The sequence below is a fragment of the Balaenoptera borealis genome, assembly GCF_965194805.1.
Source record: "Balaenoptera borealis genome assembly, chromosome: 8".
Classification (NCBI taxonomy): domain Eukaryota; kingdom Metazoa; phylum Chordata; class Mammalia; order Artiodactyla; family Balaenopteridae; genus Balaenoptera; species Balaenoptera borealis.
The window spans coordinates 91,258,924-91,286,090 of record NC_138865.1 but is presented as its reverse complement, the minus strand read 5'-3'; the positions used below and the strand labels follow the sequence as shown (position 1 = coordinate 91,286,090).

Here is a 27,167-nt window from a genome sequence, read left to right as displayed (position 1 = left end):
TGGAAACAGTATGCTAAGTGAAAGACACAGAAGACCACATATTATATGTATATAATCCACTTAAATGAAATGACCAGAATAGATAAATCTATAGAGACAAAGTAGATTATTGGTTGTCTAAGGCTGAGGAGGATGGGGAGATTTGGGAGTAATAGCTAAAGGGTATAGAGTTTCCTCTTGGGGTAATGGAATGTAAAACTGACTGTGGTGACTGCACAATTCTGTGACTATACTAAAAACCATTGGATGAAGGAAAGAAGGGGAGAGGAAAGGAGGGGAGAGGAGAGGAGGGGAGGGAAGGGGAAGGGAGGGAGGGGAGGGGAGGGGAGGGGAGGGGAGGGGAGGGGAAGGGAGGGAGGGGAGGGGAGGGGAGGGGAGTGAGGGGAGGGGAGGGGAGAAGGAAAGGGGGGGAGAAGGAAAGGGGGGGAGAAGGAAAGGGGGGGAGAAGGAAAGGGGGGGAGAAGGAAAGGGGGGGAGAAGGAAAAGGAAATGGAAAAGGAAGAGGAAAAGGAAAAGAGATAAAATCACTGATACAAAATACAATCTCCACAAAATGAAATCAAGCCAGTTGTTCAAAAGAATCACAGTAACTGGACAACTACATGTAAAAGAATAAGATTAGAACATTTCCTCACACCATATGCAAAAATAAACTCAAAATGGATTAAACCTAAGCATAAGACCTGAAAACCACGAAACACCTAGAAGAGAACATAGGCAGAACACTCTTTGACATAAATCGTAGCGATATTTTTTTGGATCTAGCTCCCAAGGCAAAAGAAATAAAAGCAAAACTGAACAAATGGGACCAAATGAAACTTAAAAGCTTTTGCACAGCAAAGGAAACCATAGACAAAACGAAAAGACAACCTACTGAATGGCAGAAAATATTTGCAAATGATATGACTGATAAGGAGTTAATACCAAAATATAAAACAGCTCATACAACTCAATATCAAAAAAAAAAAAATCAGAAAATGGGCAGAAGGGACTTCTCTGGTGGTCCAGTGATAAAGAATCCACCTTACTATGCAGGGGACGCAGGTTCGATACCTGCTCAGGGAACTAAGATCCCACATGCCATGGGACAACTAAGCCCGCATGCCACAACTACTGAGCTCACGCGCCTCAACTAGAGAGACTGCGTGCCACAAACTACAGAGCCCACATGCCCTGAAACCTGCGTGCCATAACTAGAGAGAGAATACCCACACGCCACAGCTAGAGAGAAGCCGCGCACTGCAACGAGGAGCCCTCGCACCACAACGAAAGATCCCGCATGCCTCAACGAAGATCCCGCGTGCTGAAACTAAGACCCAATGCAACCAAAACTAAAAATAAATTTTAAAAATTAAAAAAAAAATGGGCAGAAGACCTGAAGAGACATTTTTCCAAAGAAGACATACAGATGGCTTACACATGAAAAGATGCTCAACATCGCTATTTATTAACAAAATGTAAATCAAAAAAACAAAAAAAAATGAGATATCACCTCACATCTGTCAGAATGGCAATCATCAAAAAGTCCACAAATAACAAATGTTGGCAATGATGTAGAGAAAAGGGAATCCTCCTACACTGTTGATGGGAATGTAAATTGTGCAGCCACTATGGAAAACAGTATGGAGATTCCTCAAAAAACTAAAATAGACCTACCTTATGACACAGAAATTCCACTCCTGGACATATATCCAGAAAAAAACAAAAACACTAACTTGAAAAGATACATACATCCCAATGTTCATAGCAGCACTATTTACAATAGCCAAGATACAGAAGCAACCCAAGTGTGCATCAACAGACAAATGGATAAAGATGTGTTTTATGTATGTACAATGGAACACTCCTCGGCCATAAAAAAGAATGAAATTCTGCCATCTGCAGCAACATGGAAGGACATAGAGAATATTATGCTTAGTGAAATAAGTCAGAGAAAGACAAATACTGTATGATATCACTTATTTGTGGAATCTAAAAAAATAAAACAAATGAATGTAGATAGCAAAAAAGAAACAGACTCACAGATATATAAAACAAACTAGTGGTTACCAGTGGGGAGGTGGAAGGGAGGAGGAGCAAGATAGGGGTATGGCATTAAGAGATACAAACTACTATGCTTAAAATAGATAAGCAACAAGGATATATTGTACAGCACAGGGAATTATAGCCATTATTTTGTAATAACTTTTAATGGAGTATAATGTATAAAAATACTGAATCACTATGCTGTATACTTGAAACTAATATAATATTATAAATCAATTATACTTTAATTTAAAAAAATAAAGAATCACGTTACTATTTTCAGTAAATTTAAGGGAACTTTATCTCATTAGTCCTCACTTAAAGAGGGTACTTTCTGGGAATTCCCTGGCGGTCCAGTAGTTAGGACTAGGCGCTTTCAGTGCCAAGGGCACAGGTTCAATCCCTGGTCGGGGAACTAAGATCACCACAAGCCACGCGGTGTGACCAAAAAAAAAAAAAAAAAAGGAGGGTACTTTCTCATACAGAGAATATCATCCTCAATAATATAGCTGCAATAAATTCAATAATGAAGTCTCATAGGATTATTTAAAATAATGTCTTTCATGGTAGGCTAACAGCCAAAACTCAAAGCTCAGTGAAATAAAAATAGTTCCATAGGGAGCTATAACAATGTCCTAGTTATTCAGCTCTCTGACACTTTAGCTTAACCCAAAGATTAAAAATCAGAATATCAAAAAGAATGTATAGGCCATATATGATTCAGGCAATCCTCCCTGGACATTATTTTCTGCACCTGACTTTAGGGTTATACTCTCCAAATACCCAGAGTATTAACTTCTAGGTTAGCACTACTTCTTCTGTTGCTGATTAAAGGCAGATCCAGACATTTGGTCCTCTACTGCCTATTCTTTCATCCCCATACCCTCCATAGTAATCTCATTCACTCCCATGGCCTCATGGGCTGACTCATTCACTCATCCATTTAACACACTGATTGAGCACCTGACATGTGCCAAGTACTATAACGGGCATTTGGGATACATCAGTGAACAAAGATCTCTGGCCTGTCTACCCTCTAGTCAGGGAGGGAGGGTCAAGAAACACGATAAGCAAATTAAATGGTTATGTTAGAAGGTGACATGTACTACACAAGAGAGAGAAGAGAGAGAACTAAGGGATAACATGAGTGCCAGGTATGGGCCAGGAAGGGAGGACTGCAACTTTAAGTAAGGTGGTCAAGGTAGGCTTCAGTAAGAGACATGTGAGTAAGGATGTGAAAGAGGTCAGGGAGTTTGCCATGTGGACAAGTGGGAGGACAGCATAGCAGGCAAAGGAAGAGTCAGTGCAAAGGCCCTGAGGTGGGAGCATGAGTGCATGGTTTGTCCAAGAAATAGCAAGTATGGCTGGAGTGGGCCAGTCGAAGGGAAGCAGGGGACCAAGACAGAGAGGTGAAGGGGCCCACCTGTGAAGTTCTCCTCATTCAGAAGATGGAGGAGTTGCTGGAAGGGCATTAGCAGAAGAAGGACATGAACTCACTTTCATTTTAAAAGTCTCACTCTGGCTGCTGTGTTGAATATGGACTATTTAGGATACAATCAGGAAGGCTACTGCATAATGCCAGAGGGGAAAAATGGTGCCTGGACTAGGAATGGCAGTGACAATGATGAGAAGTAATCAAATTCTGGATATATTCTGAAATAGAGCGAACAGGACCCCTCAACTGACTAAATATGGAGTATGACAGAGAGAGAAGTCAAAGATGTATCAGAGGTGTTTTGTCTAAACCAATGAAAAGACGGAGTTGGCATAAACTGAGATGGAGAAGTTATAGATAGAATAGGTTTACGGGAGGGTAGACAGATCAGGAGATCAGCTTAGGTCCTGTTACCTTGGGGGGTCAGACAACCATGTGAAAATGGCAGTGCTGGAGAGAGATCTGTGAGTCCCACATTGAGGAGAGAGGTCTGGGGGTCATTAGCATATGTCATGTAAAGCCCTGAGGCTGGATGGAATCACTAAGGAAAAGGACCAGGACTGGATCCTGGTGGTACACCAACACTGAGAGACCAGGAAGCAAAAGAGGACCCAGGCAAGAAGGCTGAAAGGAATGGCCAGTGAGGTAGGAGAAAACCAAGAGAGTGTCGTCCCAGAAGCCAAGTGAAGAATGCCTGTCACACAGGAGGTCAAACGCCACTGATCGTTCAAAAGTAATTTAACGGCTTCCCTGGTGGCGCAGTGGTTGAGAATCTGCCTGCCAATGTAGGGGACACGGGTTCGAGCCCTGGTCTGGGAAGATCCCACATGCCGCGGCGCAACTAGGCCCGTGAGCCACAACTACTGAGCCTGCGCGTCTGGAGCCTGTGCTCTGCAACAAGAGAGGCTGCGATAGTGAAGAGGCCCACGCACCGCGATGAAGAGTGGCCCCCGCTTGCCGCAACTAGAGAAAGCCCTCGCACAGAAACGAGGACACAACACAGCCAAAAAAAAAATAATAATAAATAAATAAATTAATTAAATATGTTATAAAAACGTTGTTTCAGTAAGGTGGGCAAATCTATTCTCTTTCACTCCATCTTGGTTGAAAGCTGAAGTCTTGGATTGCCTATCATCTTAAAAAAAAAAAAAAAAGTAATTTAAGACTCAGAATTGACTAATGAATTTAGTAACAAGAACAGTCTCAGTGAAGTGCTGGGTGGCAAAAGCCTATTGGGGTGGATTCATGAGAGATGGGAAGTGAGAAACTGGAGACAGACTATAGACAACTGTTTTGAGTTCTTCTACAAAGGAAAGGACAGAAATGGGACAGTAGCTGGGAGAGGTAAGAATGAGAAATATCTTTCAAGATAAAAGAAATAAAAATATATTTACAAATATATTAAAAAATATATGTACACAAGAATATATGATAAGAAGAAAAAGGGGGAGCACTGCTGGCAGTGATAGTAAAAAGTCTGTGAGCATTCTCCTCATCTTGCTTCAGTTTTCTCAGTGAACTTGGAAACAAGATCATCAGCTGAGAGTGAGGATGAGAGAGGAGGTGTTGACAGTCTGAAGAGAGGGGTGACGGTGTAAAGCAGTCACCTTATCTAGGAGAGGATGAATGGACCGCAGTTATAGAGTGACTGCCGGCAGCATACAGGGCCCACTGAGTATAAAGGTCAGTGAGACCAGTCAGTCTGGTGGGTGTAGGTATACAGCAGGCGGGAAGCTGGAATGAACCTGGATTATAGTTTTGTCAAGTGAGTATATGATGAAGCAAGAGAGGGACTGCAAGGATTGACCACGAGTTAAGCTGAGTAAGGAGGCGAAGAGGACATGCAGGGTGAGAGATCAATCAATTGGAGGCCCAGTGGGGTGGAAGGACTGCTGAGTAGGAATTAGAAGGGATATGCTAGAGATGGAATGATTCCCAAACACACCTTCAATGTGCATCTGTCTCATGAGTTCCAAAACCACAGATACCCAGTAGCCTACTAGGTAAGGGGATACCCCACAGGCACCTGAGACCAAGCATTATGAAGCTCAGTACATCATGTCCCCGCAAACCTCCTGCCCCCATTCTCTTTCCCTACTCAATTTTGCATCAGCCAGAAACCCGGGAGACTCTCTTGATTCTTCTTTCCCATGACCCTCCACCAACTCCCACATTCCCATCTTCATACTCAACTGGTCACCAAAACCTATGGATTCAGCCACCTATTTTCTCTCTGCAACTTATCTCCTCATCTCATTCCCACTACAACTTCTTTACTTGGTTCAGGCTCTCACTCCTCACTCATACACAGTCTCCTAACATTAAGTCTTCTAATCCATTTTTCACCAAGCCACCAGGGTGGCTTTCAGATCTGACCACATCCTTCTTATTTAAATCCTTAAATGGCTTCTCACTGCTTTTAAGACAGAGGACAACCTCCTGGGTTGGCACAACTGTCCCTGTAAGACCTGCCCCTCCTCCTGCAATGTCCTCCATGCCCCCTTCAGGTTGAAGTGCTTTTTTGAAATCCCAAATCACCTCATGCATATCTATGTATGATAGCATTTTTCATATTATATTTTAATTGTGTATTATTTTTCAGTCGTTGCCACCAGACTGTATGTTTTGTTGAAGGCTAGATCCATGTCATATTTGAATTTGAGACCCCAGTGCCAGGTAGGATTTGGTACAAAATAGGCAATAAATAAACAAACTAATGATGGGATAATGCTAAAAGATTTTAACCTAATAATAGGACTGTGCCTAAAGGGCGTTTATCCCTGCCTGTTTACTGCTACTCAAACACATACACCTACCAGTGGAAATGCACGTGATACTATGGCCTGGTTCTTGTGGACACTATAAATGCTTAGACTAAAAAAAAAAAGATCACCTGCTTTTTGGAGTTACAAGAATGCAGAAAAGAGATTCTGTAGCATTTAAGAAACACCTCTGGTCTGAAGAAGAGGGAAAAGTTGGCCATCATCACATGTCATTCAAAAACTATTTACTGAGTAGCTACTGGAAGCGGCCCTGTGCTAGGCACTAGGGAGAGAGTGGTTAGCAGAGCAGAGTCCCTAACCTAATGGTGCGTACAGTCTAATAACATCAATTGCTATTTCTTAAACACACATTGTGTAACAGGCATTTTGCTCAGCACTTTGCATACACTAGCTCATTTAATTTTAACAACACTAGGAAACAAGTACCATTACTATTTTTTCTACAAATAAGGAAAATGAGGCTTAGAAATTTTAAGTAACTTCCAAAGGGCATAGCCAAAAACTGGCCAGTCCGATATATCTGATTCCAAAGCCTTTAACTACTAAACCATTCAGTCTTCTTTTTTTTTTTTTTTTTTTAACAAATTTGGTCTATTCTTCAGTTCTCTTTTCTGTTTTTGTTTTTTTATTTTATTTTATTTATTTTTATTTTTGGCTGTGTTGGGTCTTCTTGCTCCATGCAGGCTTTCTCTAGTTGCGGCAAGCGGGGGCCACTCTTCGCCGCGGTGCACGGACTTCTCACTGTGGTGGCTTCTCTTGCTGCGGAGCACGGGCTATAGGCGTGCAGGCTTCAGTAGTTGTGGTGCACGGGCTTAGTTGCTCTGCGGCACGTAGGATCCTCCCGGACCAGGGCTCGAACCCGTGTCCCCTGCATTGGCAGGCGGATCCCCAACCACCGCACCACCAGGCCCCCATTCAGTCTTCTTACTGTCAATGAGTAAAATACTACAAAGTGACCTGGTATCACTTCATTATCAGGACATCATCCTCTCTCATCCCTCAGTGTTAGGTATCTTAAAAGACACTCTATCCTAAGAGGACAACACGATCTGATCTTCTTTCAAGGTATGTATGTCACTGTGAGACAAGTATGAGGAATCCACTGTATGATTTTATTTTAAAACTGGTCTGTTCTCCCTTGCATGGCTGTATTTTCAATGTTCAGGAAAAGGGGTGGGGTGGGGGGGAGGCTGGTGCTAGCTCCTTCAAAGACAAGAAAACCTTTCAATCAGGAAGAAGCGGAAAGCTTAACAAAGAATTCTTAATAACCATTAAAACAGTTTATAGTGTTTTGTTTTGTTTTATTTTTTAAGGAGGAGGAGAGTGGGGCAGCAGGGGAAAGAGTCAGGAGAATGGAGCTAAAGGAATAGAGGAACCAGGAGACCTGGTTTCACACAGCTTTCTTTTACTTCTTGAGAGAAAGATTCACTGGCCAAACTGCAGGGGGGCAGGAGTGAGCAGAATGAGAGCAATCTCCCTCAGTCTGGAAACATTGCCTGGCCCACTAGACCATTCTGAGGTGGAGGACAAGCTCCCAGAAGCAGCGGCAAGAAGTGTTATCAGCACAGACACAGAAGAGCAAAAAGCACAAAGATCATCAGGTTGAGTATCAGGAAATTTGAGACCTAGTTTTGTCTCAGCTCTATTCCTAACTTGCTACTGAGTTTGAACAAGTCACATAGCCTCTCTGGAATCACACAGCTGAAGATTCACACCCTTTCTGTTACCATCTCTCATATCACACCTGATTCTACATCCACATTCCCTTATTTTTAGAAATCTATTTTACTATAAATTTTATTTGAGTTACATGTCCTCGGTTCTTAACACATTCTCTAGTCCCTCAAACCACTCCGTGATAGATTGCCTAAAAACCAAAATAATGTTGGTTTATGGCATATTTTTATATTAAAAAATACATAGCATAATATTAAAAATGTTAAGTCCATCTCAAAACCCTAATAGAACATCTGTTTTTGTTTTTACATATTACTTGCCAGTTTTTTCCAAATGATGCTGCTAATTTATTTTTTAACTCACCTGCAAATAAATACTACCTCTTAGTAATATTTTTAATCCACATTTCATTGTATTCTATAGAGCAGTGACCAATGATGGAAAAAATGTCTCACCTCTGATCTGGAGGTACTCTGACTTACCTACAAGAAGCCTTCTGAGTAGAATAAATGAATTCACATTTTCCATGGATGCAGTAACCATTGAGGTTTTCAGGGCAAGGCATGTGGTTTCCAATATAAACATCTTCCCTTTGATCACTAGCATCTTACAAGAACATAAAACAGGTCAATAAACAGTGAAAGCAAACTGAAAAATATGGACTTTTCAAAGGTTCTAAGGCAACAAATAAATTCACCCCTTGCTGGGTAATTTGGAAAGGAAATGTATCAGATAGGAGGCTGGACAAAAACCAGGGTCTCATTATGCCACAAACACAGCAGGTAGGCTCTTTAGACTCAAAGCATTTAAAAATATTTGCAGGATGTGACCACTGTGGGCTACTGCTGTTTAAAAACAATCTGCCAAAAAAAAAAAAAAAAAAAAAACCTTCAACATCTTTGCTATAAAAATAAATGTTACTTCCAAAAGAAATCTCACCTCTGTGACAGAGAGATGGTGTATACAGCATTGGCTTTTGGAACACTGACTTACTGTAACCATTCACCTTGAGGCTATGAAACTGAGGCCAAAGAACACTGGTATGGCAGAGAACAAGTATGAGATTCTGAAATTTTAGGGTAAAAGGTTTATTTTGGAATGAAAACTATCCAGCATACTGATTTTTTCCCAAATGAAAATAGTTTTGCTGTTCTTTTTATATAGCTTTTCTTCATATATGTTACTATAAAAAAATTCAAATAATACAGAGAACAAATAAAAAAGAAATTTAAAATCACCTGAAATCCCTCTAACCAAAGAGAACCATTGTAAACATGTTAATGAACATCTGTTTGGACTTAGGCATACTGATTTGAACTGAATTGTGTTGAACTGAAGAAAATACGAAGGGTGGTGAGTAATACCACTATCAGAAATGGGAAGAGAGTCAGGAAGGAAAGACAGAAAAGGGCAGGAAACATGAAGGCATGGAGACCCAGTCTTCTAAATCAATGATATTCATTCATTCATTCATTTCTCTCTCTATCCTTATTTGTCTCTTTCTCTCATCTAGTTACATACACACGTACTCATTCACATACTCACACAATCTGGAATGGATTTTTTTTTTACTTTTTTTTCTGGCATATACTTAATACTTTAGTCCTCAGCTCTATGGACCCAGAGTTCCCCAATGTTTACAGGCCTGTCCGTGTGTAGGAAAAATTCCCAGGCTTCCTGCCGTTTCGTACAGTTCCAGCTTACAGATTCTGTGCATAATTAGCTGTGTGACGTTGAACATACCACCCTCTCTAAGCCTGAGATTTCACAACTGTAAAGTTAGGACCACAACAGGACTATACTTCATGCAGTTTTGAGAGGATTATGTGAGATAATTAATGCACGTACAAGACCACTAAACGAACCAGCTCTCCATGTAGCACATCATGCAACAGCAAAGGCTTATCTCCCCAAAATACAAATAAAGTGTTAATATAATTGGAAGAAAGTTAATGGAGACAAATTAAGAAGGAATAAATAGGAGGCTATGTGTATATCTGTTTATATAAGTGTGGGGAGAGGAAAAGCAAGGGAGAAATGGGAATAGAAGTACCAAGTGTGAAAAAACTGAGAACTGAACATGTAGATTTTTCTGGAGATCAAAATTTACACACAAAAGGAAAAAAATTTTAATGATTATTAAGCTCAAAGATAACTACAGCAGGGAGTATCACGTCATCCTTAACAAGACAAAACTTACATCACTTTACCTCAAATTTTATATATTTACATTATACTAATTTATGCCTAGGAAGAGAACTAAACTAGGAGAAATCCAACACGTAAAGTCTCAATTTTAAGGGTATCTCTGCTATTTTGTAACCTTAGTCAAATCATTTCTAAGAGAGTTGAATGAGATCAGCAAAGTTTATCAGAAGTATAATACAAGACATGTACATAATTTTTTATTTTCTGGTAGTCATATTTTTAAAAAGTAAAACGAAATAAATTTTAATCATATATTTTATTTAACCTAATATATCAAATAAATAGCATTTCAACATATATAATCAACACATAAAATTTTGATAATTTACATTCTTTTTTCTCAAATAGGTCTTCAAAATCTGATGAGCACTCCACACTCACAGCACATCTCAATTCCGACTAGCCACATTTCAAATACTCAATAGCGTCACATGTGGCTAGTAGCTACCGTATTGGACAGCACAGAATAGATGACTTACTCATTTATCATCATGCCTCACCTTTCATATGCCAGGGACTCTGCTAGGTGCCAGGGATAGAAAAACGGTTAAGATATATCCTGTCCTCAAAGGGCGTATAGGGTCTCCTCCAGCTCCCAAACTGTAATTCTGCCGTGGCAAAAGAAATCAATCCCTCCTTTGGGCTGCTATAACTCTAGCACCCACTTCTGTACTGCAATACTCACGATATTGTCTTATAACTATTTAGGTTTTTTAAATCAGTCTCTACCATAAGACTGTGAGCTCCTTGAGAATCTAGATGCTTGTATTACTCATTTCTGTATAACTCCTGACACCTAGCATGTAGTACTTTCTTGCTATGGTATCAAGCCAAAAGTACTATTCTACCTTCGCAATCAAGCCATTAAGTGACTCAAGAAATGCAACTGTCTCCCACAGTGCTTATCACCACCTTGCAACTTCTCAGAACATGATATTTTCATGGTATGGTATACCAGGAAGTATATAATAATGGGATTATAGAGACTGAGGTTATGTACTAACCTATAATAACAAAGTCCTATAAAGTGTATAACAAAAAGACCATATTGGTCTACAGAGGCTGTGGTAATGTACTAATCTACCATAAGAGAGTCCTAGAAACAGCAGGAAATTTCAAGAATAATGCAGAGCTGAAAGCGATCAGAGAATTCACATGCATGATAGCAATAAAAAAAAGTTAACTAAATTAATAATGGGTTTTGAGAAATTAAGAGACAAAGTATGACACCAATAGCATTTATTGAATGAATTAATAAAGAATGTGGTCTCAAGCTCTAGACAAAGCAAAGCCATATAAAACATGGACACGTCTATGAAGACTTTGAAATCTGTGTCTATTCCAGAGTCCAAATTCAGCATCCTGCTCAGTGCCAGCACTATTCATTCCTTTATCCTTACATTCTATTTCCGTGCACATCCATATGCTCAGCTAAGCTACAGAAGGTATAAAGAAAAAGTGGTCACAGTCCCTGCCCTTAAGAAGCTTATAATCAATTTAGGGAATCACACAAAAAGCTGAACAACAAAAGGGAAGGGGTCCCACATGAGAGTGCACAACAAAATACCAAAAGAAGGTTTTATAATACTAGGTGCTAAGGAAGTTCACATGCAAAGGAGAACTCATTTTAGGCAAAATAACCCAGGGAAGGATTCATAGAAAAGGTAGGACTCAAGTTAGGTCTCAAAGCATAGACAGATTTAGACAGAGGAATGGTGGAAACCAAAAGACAGGTATAACGCACCTGTTCTCACTCTCAAGAACGAGAGTGAAATGGACCTAGCAAGAGCTGTACATTCAGACTGGAGAAAGGTGTAAGTCAAAGTTGGAAAAATAAGCTGAAATCAGAGTACGGAAAAATTTGAACCTCAGGTGAGAAATGTTTTCTTAATCATACGGACAGAGAGGACCCTGAACTCCTCCTAGCTGGAAAGCAACACAATGAAAGCCACATTTTACAACAGAAGTTAACTGAGAGTGGTTACCTAGGGCTGGTGGTTTGGAGGCAATGAGGAGTGACTAATGGGTGTGAGGTTTCTTTTGAGGGTGATGAAAAATGATCTAAAATTAGATTATGATGTGATGCTAGTACAACTCTGCAAATATACTAAAAAAAAACACTGAATTGCAGTCTTTAAACAGGTGAACTTAATAGTATGTAAATTATATCTCAAAAAGCTGTTAAAAATTAATTGGAAGATAAAGGTAAAACCAGGTGACCAATGAGGAGGTTACTAAAGAATCCAAACTGTGGCACTGAAAAGCTTGAGCTCAGAAGTAGGAATAGATATTAGAAACACAGAAAAAAATAAATATGGCTGGAAGATGCTTTGGAAAGTAAATGAGCTCAGAAACCCAGATCTGAAAGGGTCCTTGGAGGCCATTTGGTCTGATGAAGGAATTTCTTTAGTTATAGCCTCGAGATCCCATTTCTACTTAAATACTTCCAGAGATAAGGAACTCAACATAATACAGTTAATTCCAATACTATCAAATTTTCCTCATGTTAAGTGAAATCTCTCTCTCATTAACTTTGTGTGGATTTCCCCATGTCTGCTCACCACCTAACCCACTGCCTACCAATTTTTTTTTTAAGGTCAAACTCCCCCAGTTCCACCCTTTATATAGTCTGAAACAACCAACCCATTAACATTTAAGTGCTTAGTACAACAGAACTGTCCTCCTTATTGAAGATGCTCCTAATACAGAATTGTGTAAAACAACTTTACTTCAGAGAGGATAAACAATTGGTCAATAAACATACGAAAAGATGCTCAACATCACTAATCATTAGGGAAATGGAAGTCAAAACTATAAGATAGCACCTTAACACCCATTAGGATGACTACTACCCCAAAACCAGAAAATAACAAGCATTGGCAAGGACGTAGAGAAATTGTAACCCTTGGGCACTGGTGGTGAAAATATATAGCAGTACAGCCACTAGGGAAAACAGTATGGTGCTTCCTCAAAAAATTGAAAGTAGAAGTACCTTATGATCTAACAATTCCACTTCTGGATATATACCAAAAAGAACTAAATGCAGGGTCTCAAAGAGATAGCTATATACCCATATTCATGGTAGCATTATTCACAATAGCTAGAATAGGAAGCAACGCAAGTGTCCATCAATGGATGAGTGGATAAACAAAATGTGGTATATTCATACAATGGAACATTATTCCGGCCTTAAAAAGGAAGGCAATTCTGACATATGTTATAACATGGATGAATCCTGAGGACATTATGTTAATTGAAACAAGCCAGTGACAAAAAGACAAACACTATATGATTTCTACTTATGTGAGGTACACAGAGTAGTCAAAATCATAGAAACAAAAAGCAGAATGGTGGTTACAAGGGCTGAGGGGAGGGGGAAATGAAGAGTTGTTGTTTAATGGATATAGTTCCAGTTTCACAAGATGAAAAGACTTCTAGAGATGGATGGTGGTGATGGTGGCACCACACCATAAATTTATTTAATGCCATTGAACTATACACTTAAAAGTGGTTAAGATGGTACTAGTTGTTATATATATTTCACCACAATAAAAAAAATTGCAAAAATGACTCTAATGTGAGCCTAATGACAGGAGAGAGAATGTAGTAAACTGAGTTCAAATTCAGACCTCCAGTCCTCTGAAAGGTATTTATTAAGCACCTATCATGTTCCAGGCAAGATGGTAGTTCCTGGAGGTTCAGGCAATGGCAGTTCAAACAAAATGTAAGTGCAAAGACCCACTAGGCAGCTGAACGTATGAAACTAGTTCTTAGAGAAAGATTAAAGCTAGAGAACAAGTGTTCGCCAAGGTGATAGCTGAGGGCAAATTAAATATTCTGAAGAAAATTAGAGAAAGCAGGCAAGAGAAAGCAGGCATTATTTCCACAAATCCCTACAGTTAAGAAATTCAATATATTCTTTCTTGCTTCCCCTATACCACCCTGCACCCCAAGCTTCATCACTAACACATCCTTCCCTAACCCGAGTCTCCCTGGACCCCAACAGAGAATTATTTACCTAGGTAGAAACTCTTACCTACCCTCCAACACCCCCTATTCTCTCATGTCTAAATCACACTCTTTTCCTTATCAACCCTAACTCTTTCTTTCCTGGTCTTTCTACTCTGCCCAGTGAAACACCTTTTCTAATGTGCAGAATTCTCTAACAGTTGTGATACAAGAGAAAGAGCACCAGGGCTTAGGGTCAGAAAGTCTGAATTCTGATCATTGCTCTGCCATTCTACATGAGCCACAAACTCTCACAGTTTCAGCTTCTTCATCTGCAAAATGACAATAATACGGCTGTGATGAGGATTAAATATGAGTAAGCACCTGGCACACAGTAGGGCGGTGCTGATTAAGAATTGTTGAGTGGATGAACACCCTACTGTCACTCATGAACCACATGAAACATGCTACAGACAGGCAGACTCACCAATGGCAAGAACTTTTAACACAGCCAGGCTACTAACAATGAAATTAGAAAACAAAAATATTTACAATCACCATAATAACACTGATAAGGAATTCAGTGACACAGCATTCAATACTTAAAGTAATCCTAGGTAGTAGATATCACTGCCCCCATTTTATAGAAGTGATCACTGAGGCTCAGAGAAATCAGGCCACACAGCCTTTAAGTGTAGACCAAGTCTGACTTCAGAGCACAAGCTCTTAACCATCACACTATTACTTCACCAAGCTACGCTGGGAGATGGGTAAGGAATGGACAAAAGTGGTATGTCCAAGCACCTGTTCTCTAGACCAAGTAAATCAGATAACTTCAAAAAGGAAAGATTAAAAGGCATTAAAGATGTAATAAAGCACAGTTTCAGAAACCACAGCAGAGATGTAGCCTCACACAGCAAGAACTGGGCACAGTCCAGCACAAACAATGCACTCGGGCAAGTTGTGACAGGCTCCATGAACAACAGCTGCAACTGTTAGTCTCTGAACAATTATAAAAAGTGTGCTTGGTCACCCATCGGCTCCTTCCACCCACAGAGGCATGCAGAAACAAATCTGCCACCAGCGGCAATGTTTTCAAATACAAAGGGGAGTATGGTTCTAAGTGATGATATTGTAAGAAAGCCCAGCTCCGGATGGCTTATCTGCAAAGCCCTGTTTCACTGGCAATCTGTCCTGGTCCATCCATACTCCACTCAAATAAAGCATCAGGAGTTGCTATTAACAACCAAGACATGCACCTAGAAGGTGCTGCTGAGGCGGAAACAACATCATCAATACTGCATAGGTAACTCTAGGGCTCATTATTTCCACAAATCCCTACAGTTAAGAAATTCAATATACTCTTTCTTGCTTCCCCTATACCACCCTGCACACCAAGCTTCATCACTAACACATCCTTCCCTAACCCGAGTCTCCTCGGACCCCAACAGAGAATTATTTACCTAGGTAGAAACTCTTACCTACCCTCCAACACCCCCTATTCTCTCATGTCTAAATCCCACTCTTTTCCTTATCAACCCTAACTCTTTCTTTCCTGGTCTTTCTACTCTGCCCAGTGAAACACCTTTTCTAATGCACATAAACTCATCCATCTCCACAGCTGTTTGCTTAGGAAGTACTCCTTTCATCTCCCTGATATACCAAAATCACATCACTCCTCCATCCCCCTTCCTTTCATCTTCCCCTGCTGTGCTCACCACCTGTCACCTCCAGATCAGCATCCCACTCTCATCTCCCAACGACCGCCCTCCCGTAGGGGTCTGTACCATCCACCTACGCATCCTTCTAACCATCCTCCTCGTGACGCTCCACCACGCTCCACAACACACACTCTCACCTTCCTTCAGTGATTTTTCGCAACCTTCTCAGGCTTACCTTTTGATGAGGCAAATTTATCAAGGCCATTTTTAAAAGGGCATATCAAATAAGCTGTATTAATATGGTTAGATTTTAGGCTGTATGAAAACGTCTTTGGATAAAAATGGCCACATTAAAATGTCATTTGCCACAAAGGAACTTTCTGGGTAGATGGAAACGTTATAGACTACGATAAGGTGTAGTGCAGATGGGGTATATCCATTTGTCAAAACTGATAGCTAACATTTGTGCATTTCAGTGTATGTAAATTACACCTCAAAAAAACACCTGTAAAATAAGAATAATGATAATCCACTGGGTAGAGATACATAGGCAAAACAAGAAAGACAGAATGCTCTTAACCGTTGATGGTGGTTGGGTACGTGAGGGTTCATCATACTATCTTGTTCGTTCATGTTTGAAATTTTCTACAATCAAGTTTTTAAAATGTCACCTACCCTGTTCCCACACACCTCATGCTCTGCCATCATATCCCTTTATGACTTCAACATCTGCAACCAAGCTTCTAACACTGCAATTTCAATATTTACCACAGGTTTTCCAACAGCCCAAGAAAAGCACTAATTCAGCCACCATGCTGGACATTCAAATGCTCCATTTTGGGAGCACTCTTCTCCAAGAGCTCAGCTTTACAACGTTCTTACTGAGCACTATCTTCCAGTTTTTCTTGCTGATGCTGTGCCCCTGCTTTTCACTTTGTAGCCTCCATTCCTAGACCCTGCTTACCTAATCTTGGTTGTGTACTGGGGACACAGATATTTACTAAGGGGCTCCTATAAATGCTTGTGAGAAAAAAGCAAAACAAAAGCAAATGGGGTAAACATACAAAATAGAGTTACCTCTGACCTCTATTCCTTACTACTAGCACATGTGTTAACTCTTACAATCTGGATTTCATCTTCACAACTCTATAGAAACTCCTTGGTCCAAGATTACCAATGATCCCCTTGTCTTCAAATTCGATGCTTGTCATCTAAGTCCTTCATGCAGCATTTTAAACTACTAGGCAACCTTTCTGTTTGACTTCTGTGCCACTGTACTCTTTATTTTTTCCCTCTGGATCCTCTTTCTGCTTCATCCTGGCCTCCTCTCCTTTCTTTTTTCTTTCCTTCTTTCTTTTTTTTAAATATTTACTTATTTCTTTATTTTTATTTTTGGCTGCTCCAGGTCTTAGTTGCAGCATGCGGGATCTTTGTTGTGGCATGTGGGATCTTTAGTTGCAGCATGTGGACTTCTTAGTTGCAGTATGCGGACTTCTCAGTTGTGGCATGCAAACTCTTAGTTGCAGCATGCATGCAGGATCTAGTTCCCTAACCAGGGATCAAACCCAGGCTCCCTGAATTGGAGGCGTGGAGTCTTACCCACTGGACCATCAAGGAAGTCCCTAGCCTCCTCTCCTTTCTAAATAACAATGCTGTCCAACAGAACTTTCTGCAACTCTTGATATGTTCTATTTCTGTGCTGTCCAATATGGTAGCCACGGGTCACATGGGGCTACTGAACATTTGAAATATGGCTAGTATAACTGAGAAACAAAACGTTTAATTTTATTTTATTTTAATAAATTTAAATTTAAATAGCCATGTGTCCAGTGGCTACCCTACTAGACAATACAGCTCTATAATCTCTCTCACTTGTTCTCATGACTTCGGTTATCACCTCGACTGACTCACAAATTTATGCTAATAAGCAAAGTCACCTGGGTGAGTTCCACAAGCAACTCAAACTCCAAAATAAAATTAATCACCTCCTCCCTTACCTTACCCCAAACACCTTTCCCCTCCCAACATTCTTACTTCTACAAATAGAATCCATCATCTAAGTCATCTGAGCTTGAACTCTTTATCCCCCATATCTAAGCAGGAATCTATTCCTTTTGAGTTTACTTAACTGATCTCCCTGCCTCTAGTCCAAAGTATATAATAAGCACAATTCCTGCCAGATATAATGCATTCAACTGGTTAACTTTGTTGTCTTGCCTTTTTCAAATATATAATGATTCTGCCACTGCCCACAAATGAAGTTTAAATGCCCTAGGATAACACAGCATTCAAGACTTTACACATGGGAATTCCCTGGCAGTCCAGTGGTTAGGACTCAGCCAAAAAAAAAAAAGGCTGTACACAATCTGGCCCCAAGCTACTTTTCCAGTCTTGCCTTCCACTTCTGCCTCTTAAGCCCCCTACTCTCCAGCCAAAAAAGGATTCCTTATCATTCTCCAATACATTCTCTATCACAATGTTTGTTTGCATCCATACCTCTACTCATGCTCTTCCATCCTCCTTAAATACCCTTTTGACCTCTGTTCAAATCCTAACCATCCTTCAAGGTTCAGCTCAAATTCCACCTCTTCCATGAGTTCCTCAAATCTTCACCATCCCCCACCAAATAGTAATCTCTTCTTTTCTGAGTTCTCACTGCACTTTTTAACAGCACTACATTTATGACAATAACCCATTTCTACTTTGTTAGAATTAGGTTATATTCATTTCTTATTGTATCACAAGTTCTTTAAAGATGGATGTCATGTATTAGATATCTTTCTATCCACCAATAATTTCTAGTAAAATAACCAGTATAAAGTAGGCACTTAGTAAATTATATCTACTGATTATGATAATTTCATTTGCATTACAGACAAATTCTTATGTGTAAAGAATGTTCAGTATCTCAAAAATGGCTTAGGCACTAAATTATCCCTGTAATTTTATCAAAGGCAGACAAGTATTTTGGGTATACACAATTCCCCAAATTGCCTTAAGTAGGAGCTTCTACCTACTGAAAAAGAGCCTTCCTATTCTGGTCATGTACTATCAGTATAAAGAATAAAACTAGCACTGATCTATTATGTCTCCTATGAGAATACAGAGACTTCTTCTTTTAAATATAGCACTTTTTATCAACAGAGGAAACTGATATGTCAGGGGCTCATGGGATATAACTGATTCAAGTGACAGAAATAACAAATTATTCAAAGATAATAACAGCTACCATTTCTTGCACACTTATGAGTATGTCAGATACTATTCAAAGCACTTGACATGCATTATCTCATTTTACTTTTATGACACTCTATGAGATAGGGCCTGTTATTATCATTTTATATATTTTTTAGAAATTAGGCATAAAAGGTAGATCACATATCTTTAAAAAATTGTCCATTAGTATAACCAAACAAATGCGTAGAAGATGCACACGTGGAAAAGCAATTATACAGAAGCCTTGGTCTAGGATCCCAAGATGGAGACCTGCTTTGGTTCACTAGATATAACCTCACTGAGCCTCAATGTTCCCACTGGTCCTTAACCCTCAGAGTAGTTGTAAGAATCAAATGAAATAATGAATATGAAAATGAGGAGTGAAAGAGCACTGGCCCTGCAGTCGAAGGACCTAAGAATCTGACCTTTACTACACATAAGACTTTGTACAAATAAATCCTACAGCTTCTTTGAGCTGCATCCATTCTTTTGACAAGTGTGGAGCATCTATGTAAGTACCAGACATTCTGCTAAGTGTTAGGAATCCCAAAGTGAACATGATAGATACAGTCTCCTGTCCTCACAGAACTCATAGCCTAGAGGGGGACACAGATGAGTAGAAGAGATGGTTATACTTAGAGCAGGTTAAGGGCTTGGATAGGGGAGCATGTAGGAGAGGCACCTAATCTAGATTTAAGGGTCAAGGGACAGTTCCCAAAAGGAAATGACTTCTAAGGTGAGACTGGAAAGATGAATATTAGGCAAAGAAGAGTTCCAGGCAGAGGGAACAAGGTTCAAAGACCCATGCACAGAGGGTAAGTGTTAACAGTAGATTCTAGAGAAGTAAAGAGGATTTTACAAGCAAATATGAGAGAACTTTCCATATAATTTCTTACAACTGCATGTGAATCTATAATTATCTCAATAAAAATTTCAATTTAAAAAAAGCGTATGTGAAAGTACTCTGTAAACTGAGAAGTACCTTAACTATTTCAGTATTATTACTAATATTCAACTGTATATTGCTACAGAGAGCAAAGTTAGAAAGGTCGTTATAATAGAAATAGAACTACTAAGGACAGCTAGTGACCATATTTCAGTAGTTGGCCAATATTTGGGAAATTGTGATTCAGTACCTTTCACATCTGGTCGATATTGTAGTCCATCATCTTTCTTTCCCAACAAACTAGTGTCATCTGTGTCTGTAAGAGAAAAGTTTTCAAATTAAGATACATATGATATATAAGTCACACCATGAAACTCCTAAATATTTCAAATGCTCCAGGTCCTTCCCAACTCTCTCCACTTATCCTGCTCACATTTTCTAACACTCTCTTGATCTATTGTGCCACTTCTATCTCAGTCTCAAGGCATCCCAGGTATTAAACGCACTCTGTGTGATGAACAGTCTTCTGCGTGATGAACAGTCTAACTTCATTCAGACTTCAGCTCAAATATCATCTCCTTAAAAAGTCTTCCCTGAAAAAAAAAAGTCTTCCCTGTGTTAACTGAAATAACACATACCCTGAAGAGAAAGGATTAGCCCTTTCTCCAAGGGACAATGGTCTCAAGATTTACCTTCTCCCACCAGTTTCCCTGGAAAAATATCAGATTAAGATAAACATGGAACCTCAACTGTTGTCAGACAAAATTTACTATAAAAATGACCTCTGACTGATTAATTGTAGTAGGACAGGAAGACTGTACATGAACCATAAACACCTGTTGAGAAGCACAAGCTTCAGCTTCCCAGTACTAGCGGGGGGGGGGGGGGGGGAAGGGAAGGAATACTCAGGTGTAAATGGGAACCAAGACAAAAATTAAGGACCAGCTACTCCAAACTCACTTCCAAATCGGCATGAGTTTCAATTAACAAAATCCTCAAACGACCAACTGTTCTGAATTTGAAATTCCAGACAGTACCATTCAATCACATACCAGTTCCTCAGAAAAGATATTCTCTCTCTAAGCTACTCTTTAACCTACCTACACTCTAAATGCCACCCCATGAAAGAAAAGCAAACCATACTACTTCTTCCACCTATAAGGGGTCCCTATCAGCAGTTTCCTGTACCATGTGCACATCTGACCCCCACGTGGAAACCCTATGATGAGCTTCTTGGGCATTCTTCGGTAGCTGAGACCACAGATATTGCAATCAGTTGTTCAGTATTTCACAAATAGCTTGCTATCAGTATAAAGTAGCAAACTTTGGCTTGCAACTTTCTTTCCCTTAGCTCAGATAAAAAACATATCCCTTTAATAAGTCCAAAAAAGGGACGGGGCTTAGAGGGAGGGTCGTTAGACCTCGTAAGCAGAAAAGATGCACAATCCTAGGCCATGAAAATGTGTGGGGCCCTTGTTTGTTACTAGGAAATGATATATTATTTCAGCCCATGTGTGTATTACTGAGGAAAAAGGTTGAAAACCTGTGCCTTTAGTGACTGGATATTTCTAGTAGGAAAAGAAACCAAAATTCATTCTTAGTTGGTATCATGGCTTCTAAATGATGGCAAGAAGAGAAAAAGAATTTTAAACTGAAGGTAATAATTTTTCCTTACATTCTATAACTTCACGCCAAAATCTCTAACAGTGTATAATATGTAGGAGCAAAAGCTACAGAGAAAATGTGAAAACAAAGTAAACTATTATTCTCTAGAAAAAAAGATGAAAAAATATATGGTTGGGACTTTCCTGGCAGTCCAGTAGTTAAGACTCTGTGCTCCCACTGCAAGGGGCATGGGTTTGATCCCTAGTCCAGGAACTAAGATCTCACATGACACACAGTGCGGCCAAAGAAAAAAAATATGGTAATACTTATAGTTTTACTATAATTAAAATAAGCAAATTCTTAAACAACTAAAATCATTACAAATTTGAGACAACTTTTAAGAACTATAAATATATCTACAAGTCCATGTTAGGATCAGCTTAGTAACTAAAATAAATAAACCAAGACCATTGTTTGTATCTTGAGATAATGAAAATAAGTGGGAAAAAAAAGCTAAGTTAGTAACAGAACAAAGAAATTCTAAAATATATAGTAATAAAAAAATAAAGCATCAAAGATTTCTCATTTTCCAGGGCTTCCCTGGTGGCGCAGTGGTTGAGAATCTGCCTGCCAATACAGGGGACACGGGTTCGAGCCCTGGTCTGGGAAGATCCCACATGCTGCAGAGTGACTAGGCCCGTGAGCCACAACTACTGAGCCTGCGCGTCTGGAGCCTGTGCTCCACAACAAGAGAGGCCGCGATAGTGAGAGGCCTGAACACCGCGAAGAAGAGTGGCCCCCGCTTGCCTCAACTAGAGAAAGCCCTCGCACAGAAACGAAGACCCAACACAGCCAAAAATAAATTAAATAAATAATTAAAAAAAAAAAAAAGATTTCTCATTTTCCAAATTTGGAACACTACCAAAATGTACAAATAAGACTGCAGACATGTGATATTCAATATTAAAAACAGGTCTCTAGATAAGTAGAATGAATTTTACCTGTGCAATGACCAAGATGCCTTATATCAATTTGTTCTTGTTTTATACAAGATGCTTCTCGAACAAAACAGGGATTGTTATAGGAACTCCCATCAGAAGCACACACAGGATTAAAACTGTATCCACTGCAATCTATGTTACATACACACCTGTTGGAAAAAAACAAAAATTACCTATATTTTACAACAAAAGTATTTCACAATGCTGTAACAGCAAAAATGAGCAATTCTTTTTTTTTTTTTTTTTTTTTACTTTTTAACTTTTTTATTGAGGTATAGTTGATTTACAGTATTACATTAGTTTCAGGTGTACAACACAGTGCTTCAATATTTTTAGAGATTATTCTCCATTTAAATTTATTATACAATATTGTCTATATTCCCAGTGCTGTACAATATAACCTTGTAGCTTATTTATCTTATACATAGTAGTTTGTAAGCAATTCTCTTTTTCTGCTTTCTGTAACAGAAGTCAATACATTGTTTTAAGTCACTGATAAAAGTTTAAGCAAAGTGAACCCTCAGCTAACAATTTCTTTCAGGTGAGAATTTAGAGATAATTTCATCCAGATATTATTAATCCAGTGGTTTCTCTAAAATTTTCGTATCTAGAGATAATAATCAAGAAATGTCAAATGTCAATGACATTAGTTAAAAAGCAACATGGTATAGCAGAAAGGACACAGAATTATAAGTCAAAAGTCATGAATCTAAATCCTAGCCCAACTAATAACCAGATTTGTGTCCATATTCTCCTTCTAAGTCTTAGTTTACTGATCTGTAAAACAGAGGTAATAATATATGTAACCTTACCAAATAATTGGGAAGATTAAAAAACATAATAGATATAAAACATGTAAAATAGAAGACCCTCAAAATTGCTTCCTAGCTGCACATCCACCTGTAAAACTGAGTGTCCACTTAACACTGAGACTGCATTATAGAGAAGGCCAAGAAAGTCCAAGGTATGGTCACTCCTCTCAAGAACAGTAAAATCTAACTCGGAATATAAAAATAAAAAACACAGAGACTCTCCTGCTTCCAGCAACATGGTGAACTCAGAACCTGTACTAATCCTCCTAATGAAAACAACAAAAAATACTGGACAAAATGTTTCAAAACGCCCTCAAATGCATTCGTAAGTTGTCAAGAAAGCAAGGAATTTTAAGACAAAAGTTATATGAAGACAGGAATAGAGAAAGGTCAGTTAAGTTTACTAAAGCTGATTTTCACCTTGAAGGCATTTACCAAACTAGGTAAATTCAATTATCAATTTTTTGGTTTTGCAGGCCTCTGAGAACAGAAGATGAAGAATACTGACCTACCTAAGGTGGAGAGTCTAAAGACCCTAGAAAAAAGCATGAGGGTAGAGTATAAATGAGTTGCCATATTCCAAGGGGGCTGTTTTAAAGGAAAAAAATATTCTGCTGTGGTTTACACAGCATTGAAGACAGGGGGAAAAAAATATCTCCCCGAGAAATCAAAACTGTAAGCCGGCCCTCACATGAGTAATTACGACTTAAAATACTGCTTGGGTGTTCTGAAAAACCTCAAGTCCAGAATTTATTTTAAGAGTCAAAGACTGGAAGGGGCCCTAGACAACTGACAAAAGTAAATGCAATCCTCTCTGGAGAAACACAACTTTATTATCCTAGACCTCAAACATTTCCAAGATACAGTTCTGAGAAAAACAAGTATATCACACACGTGCTCACCTACTCCCATACCCACAAGAGACAAGGAAATAAAACACCATGGGCAGAGCAAGCTGATATGAAAAAGAAGCAAAGAGAACTTCTAATAAATAAAGAATGCACTGTTAGAAATAAAAAATTCATGGGCAGATTTAACAGGAGATTAGATAAACTAAAGGTGAATCTGTGAACTGGAAGACAGGTCAGAGGAAACTACCCAGACCATGGCAGAGTCAAAGAGACAGAACACATGAAAAAAAAATTAAGAGACATGGAAGACAGAGTCACAAGAGCTAATAAAAATCTGACTGGAGTTCCAGATGAGTTAAAAGAATAAGGTGGGGGCAATATTCTTGGCAATTTCTCAAACTTTCTAAAATTAAAGAAAGATACTAATCTAAATAACCAAGAAGCCTAATAAATTCTAAACAGGATTATTAAAAAGGAATCCAGACAGTGAAATATCACAGTGGAATTTCTGTAACAAGAGCAACAAAATAATATTTTAAAAGCAGCCAGAAAGAAGAGAAAGATTACCTTCAAAGAAGCAAGAAGAGAGACAGGTGTCTTCAAAAGCAATACTGAAGCCAAATTGTTTATTTATAGCCAAAAGACAGTGAAATAATACCTGCAATGTGCTGGGATAAAATAAAATTCTATGTAAAAAGAACTATCTTTCATGGTTAAGTGTAAAATAAAAATAATTTGGAAGAAGTAAAAATTTAGAGAGTTTGTCGCCTGCCAACTGTCAATAACGGAAATTATAAAGGCAGTAGAAAAATGATCCTACAAGTAAGATCTGAGATGCAAACATAAATGAAGAACAAAAGTGTAAATATATAGGTAATATTAACAAAATATTGACAATATAAAATAATGACAACAATGCTCTGTGCTGCTAAATTTTTTTTAAAACAGTAAATTAAAATATTAATAATGATAGCATACAAATTGGGAGGGAATGAAATTACAGTATTTTAAGAAGAGCAAAGATATTGATGAATTTTAGACGGTGATAAGTTGAATAAGCATGTTAATGCTAAGGTTACCACCAAAAGGAGTATGTATAACACTGAAACTAATAGAGAGAAAAAAATTCAAAAGAATGCAAGAAAGGAGAAACGAAGGGAAAGCAAGACAAAAGTACAAAATAAGATTTTTAAAAAATCAAAGTACATCAGTATTTATTTTATATATATATATATCTTTTTTTTTTTTTTTGTCTGTGTTGGGTCTTCGTTTCTGTGCGAGGGCCCTCTCCAGTCGTGGCAAGCGGGGGCCACTCTTCATCGCGGTGCGCGGGCCTCCCACCATCGCGGCCTCTCCTGTTGCAGAGCACAGGCTCCAGACGCGCAGGCTCAGCAATTGTGGCTCACGGGGCTAGTTGCTCCACGGCATGTGGGATCTTCCCAGACCAGGGCTCAAACCCGTGTCCCCTGCATTGGCAGGCAGACTCTCAACCACTGCGCCACCAGGGAAGCCCCTATATATATCTTTTTTAATTCTTACCTTTTATTTATTTATTTATTTTGGCCATGCCACGGGGCTTGTGGGATCTTAGTTCCCCAACCAGTGATTGAACCTGGGCCCAAGGCAGTGAAAGCGCCAAGTTCTAACCACTAGACCACCAGGGAATTCCCTATAATATATTTAAGTGAACTAAACTTTCTAGTTAAAATACAAAGATAGTTAGGCTGGATAAAAATACAAAAGCCAGCTATATGCTGCTTGTAAGGGACATATTCAACTGTAATGATATGGGTAGTTGCCAGGGGCTGGGGGGAGGGGGGAATGGGGGGGGTTACTGTTTAATAGATATATTTTCAGTTTTACAAGATTAAAAGAGTTTTGGAGATGGATGGTGGTGATGATAGCACAACATTATGAATGTATTTAATACCACTGGACAGCACACTTAAAAATAGTTAAGATGGTTAATTTTATTATCTGTATTGTACCAAAATAAAAGAACTGTGAGAGATATATCATACCTGGAATGGAAGAAACTTAGTATGGCTATATATCTATATATATGTCAAACATAAGAGGCTTCAGGGCAGAAAAGATTTATGAGAAAGAAGATCCCTCATAATAAAAAATTTTATTCACCAGGAAGATATAATAATTCTAAATATTTTTAAATAGGCTCAAAATCTATAAAGCAAAAACTGATAAAATCACAATGAGAAACAGCCAAATCTACCACAGTAGATTTTAACATGCATCTCTCTGTAACTCACATATCAAACAGATAAAATATCAGTAAAACTGAAATAACTAGAGATGAAAGGACATAATGCTGGGATTTTCTTTAAAATACTTCCCCCAAAAAAGGTGGAGGGAAAAAGAGATAAAACAAAGTTGGATTTTTTACACTAACTGAAACTGAGTGATGGGTATATGGGGAGGGGTCCACTTTATTTTTTTCTCCTCTTCTACATGTTTGAAGATTTCGTTAATTCCTGGTGAATTAAAGACCTAAATGTGAAAGGCAAAACTACAAAAGACTTAGAAGATCAAATGTAAGAGACCAATAAATTTAACTTTGAAATAAAGAACACCTCACAAAGAGAATAAAAATGACAATCTGCAAACAAACAAAAAAACTACAGCCCATGTAACCAGCAAATAATCAGTATCCAGAATACATATAAAAATTAATTTAAAAAATGACATAGAACTTGGAAGCATATAAAAACAATATATGTAAAAAGGTGTTCAATCTGCTCAATAATCAAAAAAATGTAAATTTAAACCACAATGAGATACCATCACATTCACTAAACAGCAAAAATTAAGAGAACAATACCAAGTGTTGACAAGGATGAGGAGCAAAGGGAATTCTTACCCTCTGCTGAAGGGAGAACTTACTGGTACAACCACTTTGCAAAACAGGCATTACCCGGAAAAGCTAGACATGCACATGCCCAATAATTCCACTACTGAGTAAGGCCCTTGAAAATCTCTTACACATGTGCACCAGAAGACATGCATAAGAATGTTCACAGAACATTATTCATGAGAACAGA

The 27,167-nt window shown here is 38.8% G+C and overlaps 1 protein-coding gene across 3 annotated transcripts in view; it reads right to left on the bottom strand.

Annotated features, from left to right (window-relative positions):
- The window catches only part of TMEFF1 (transmembrane protein with EGF like and two follistatin like domains 1), a 93,167-nt gene that overhangs the window by 6,763 nt on the left and 59,237 nt on the right, over positions 1-27,167 (bottom strand). For 2 of the 3 annotated variants that reach the window (XM_082404121.1, XM_082404122.1), the window contains 3 exons: positions 22,446-22,594; positions 20,090-20,155; positions 8,403-8,526 (listed from right to left, as the gene is read on the bottom strand). In XM_082404121.1, the coding sequence (XP_082260247.1) occupies positions 8,403-8,526; positions 20,090-20,155; positions 22,446-22,594 (339 nt within the window). The remainder of the gene's footprint in view (positions 1-8,402; positions 8,527-20,089; positions 20,156-22,445; positions 22,595-27,167) is intronic. The other variant, XR_014247898.1, reaches the window with a different exon arrangement.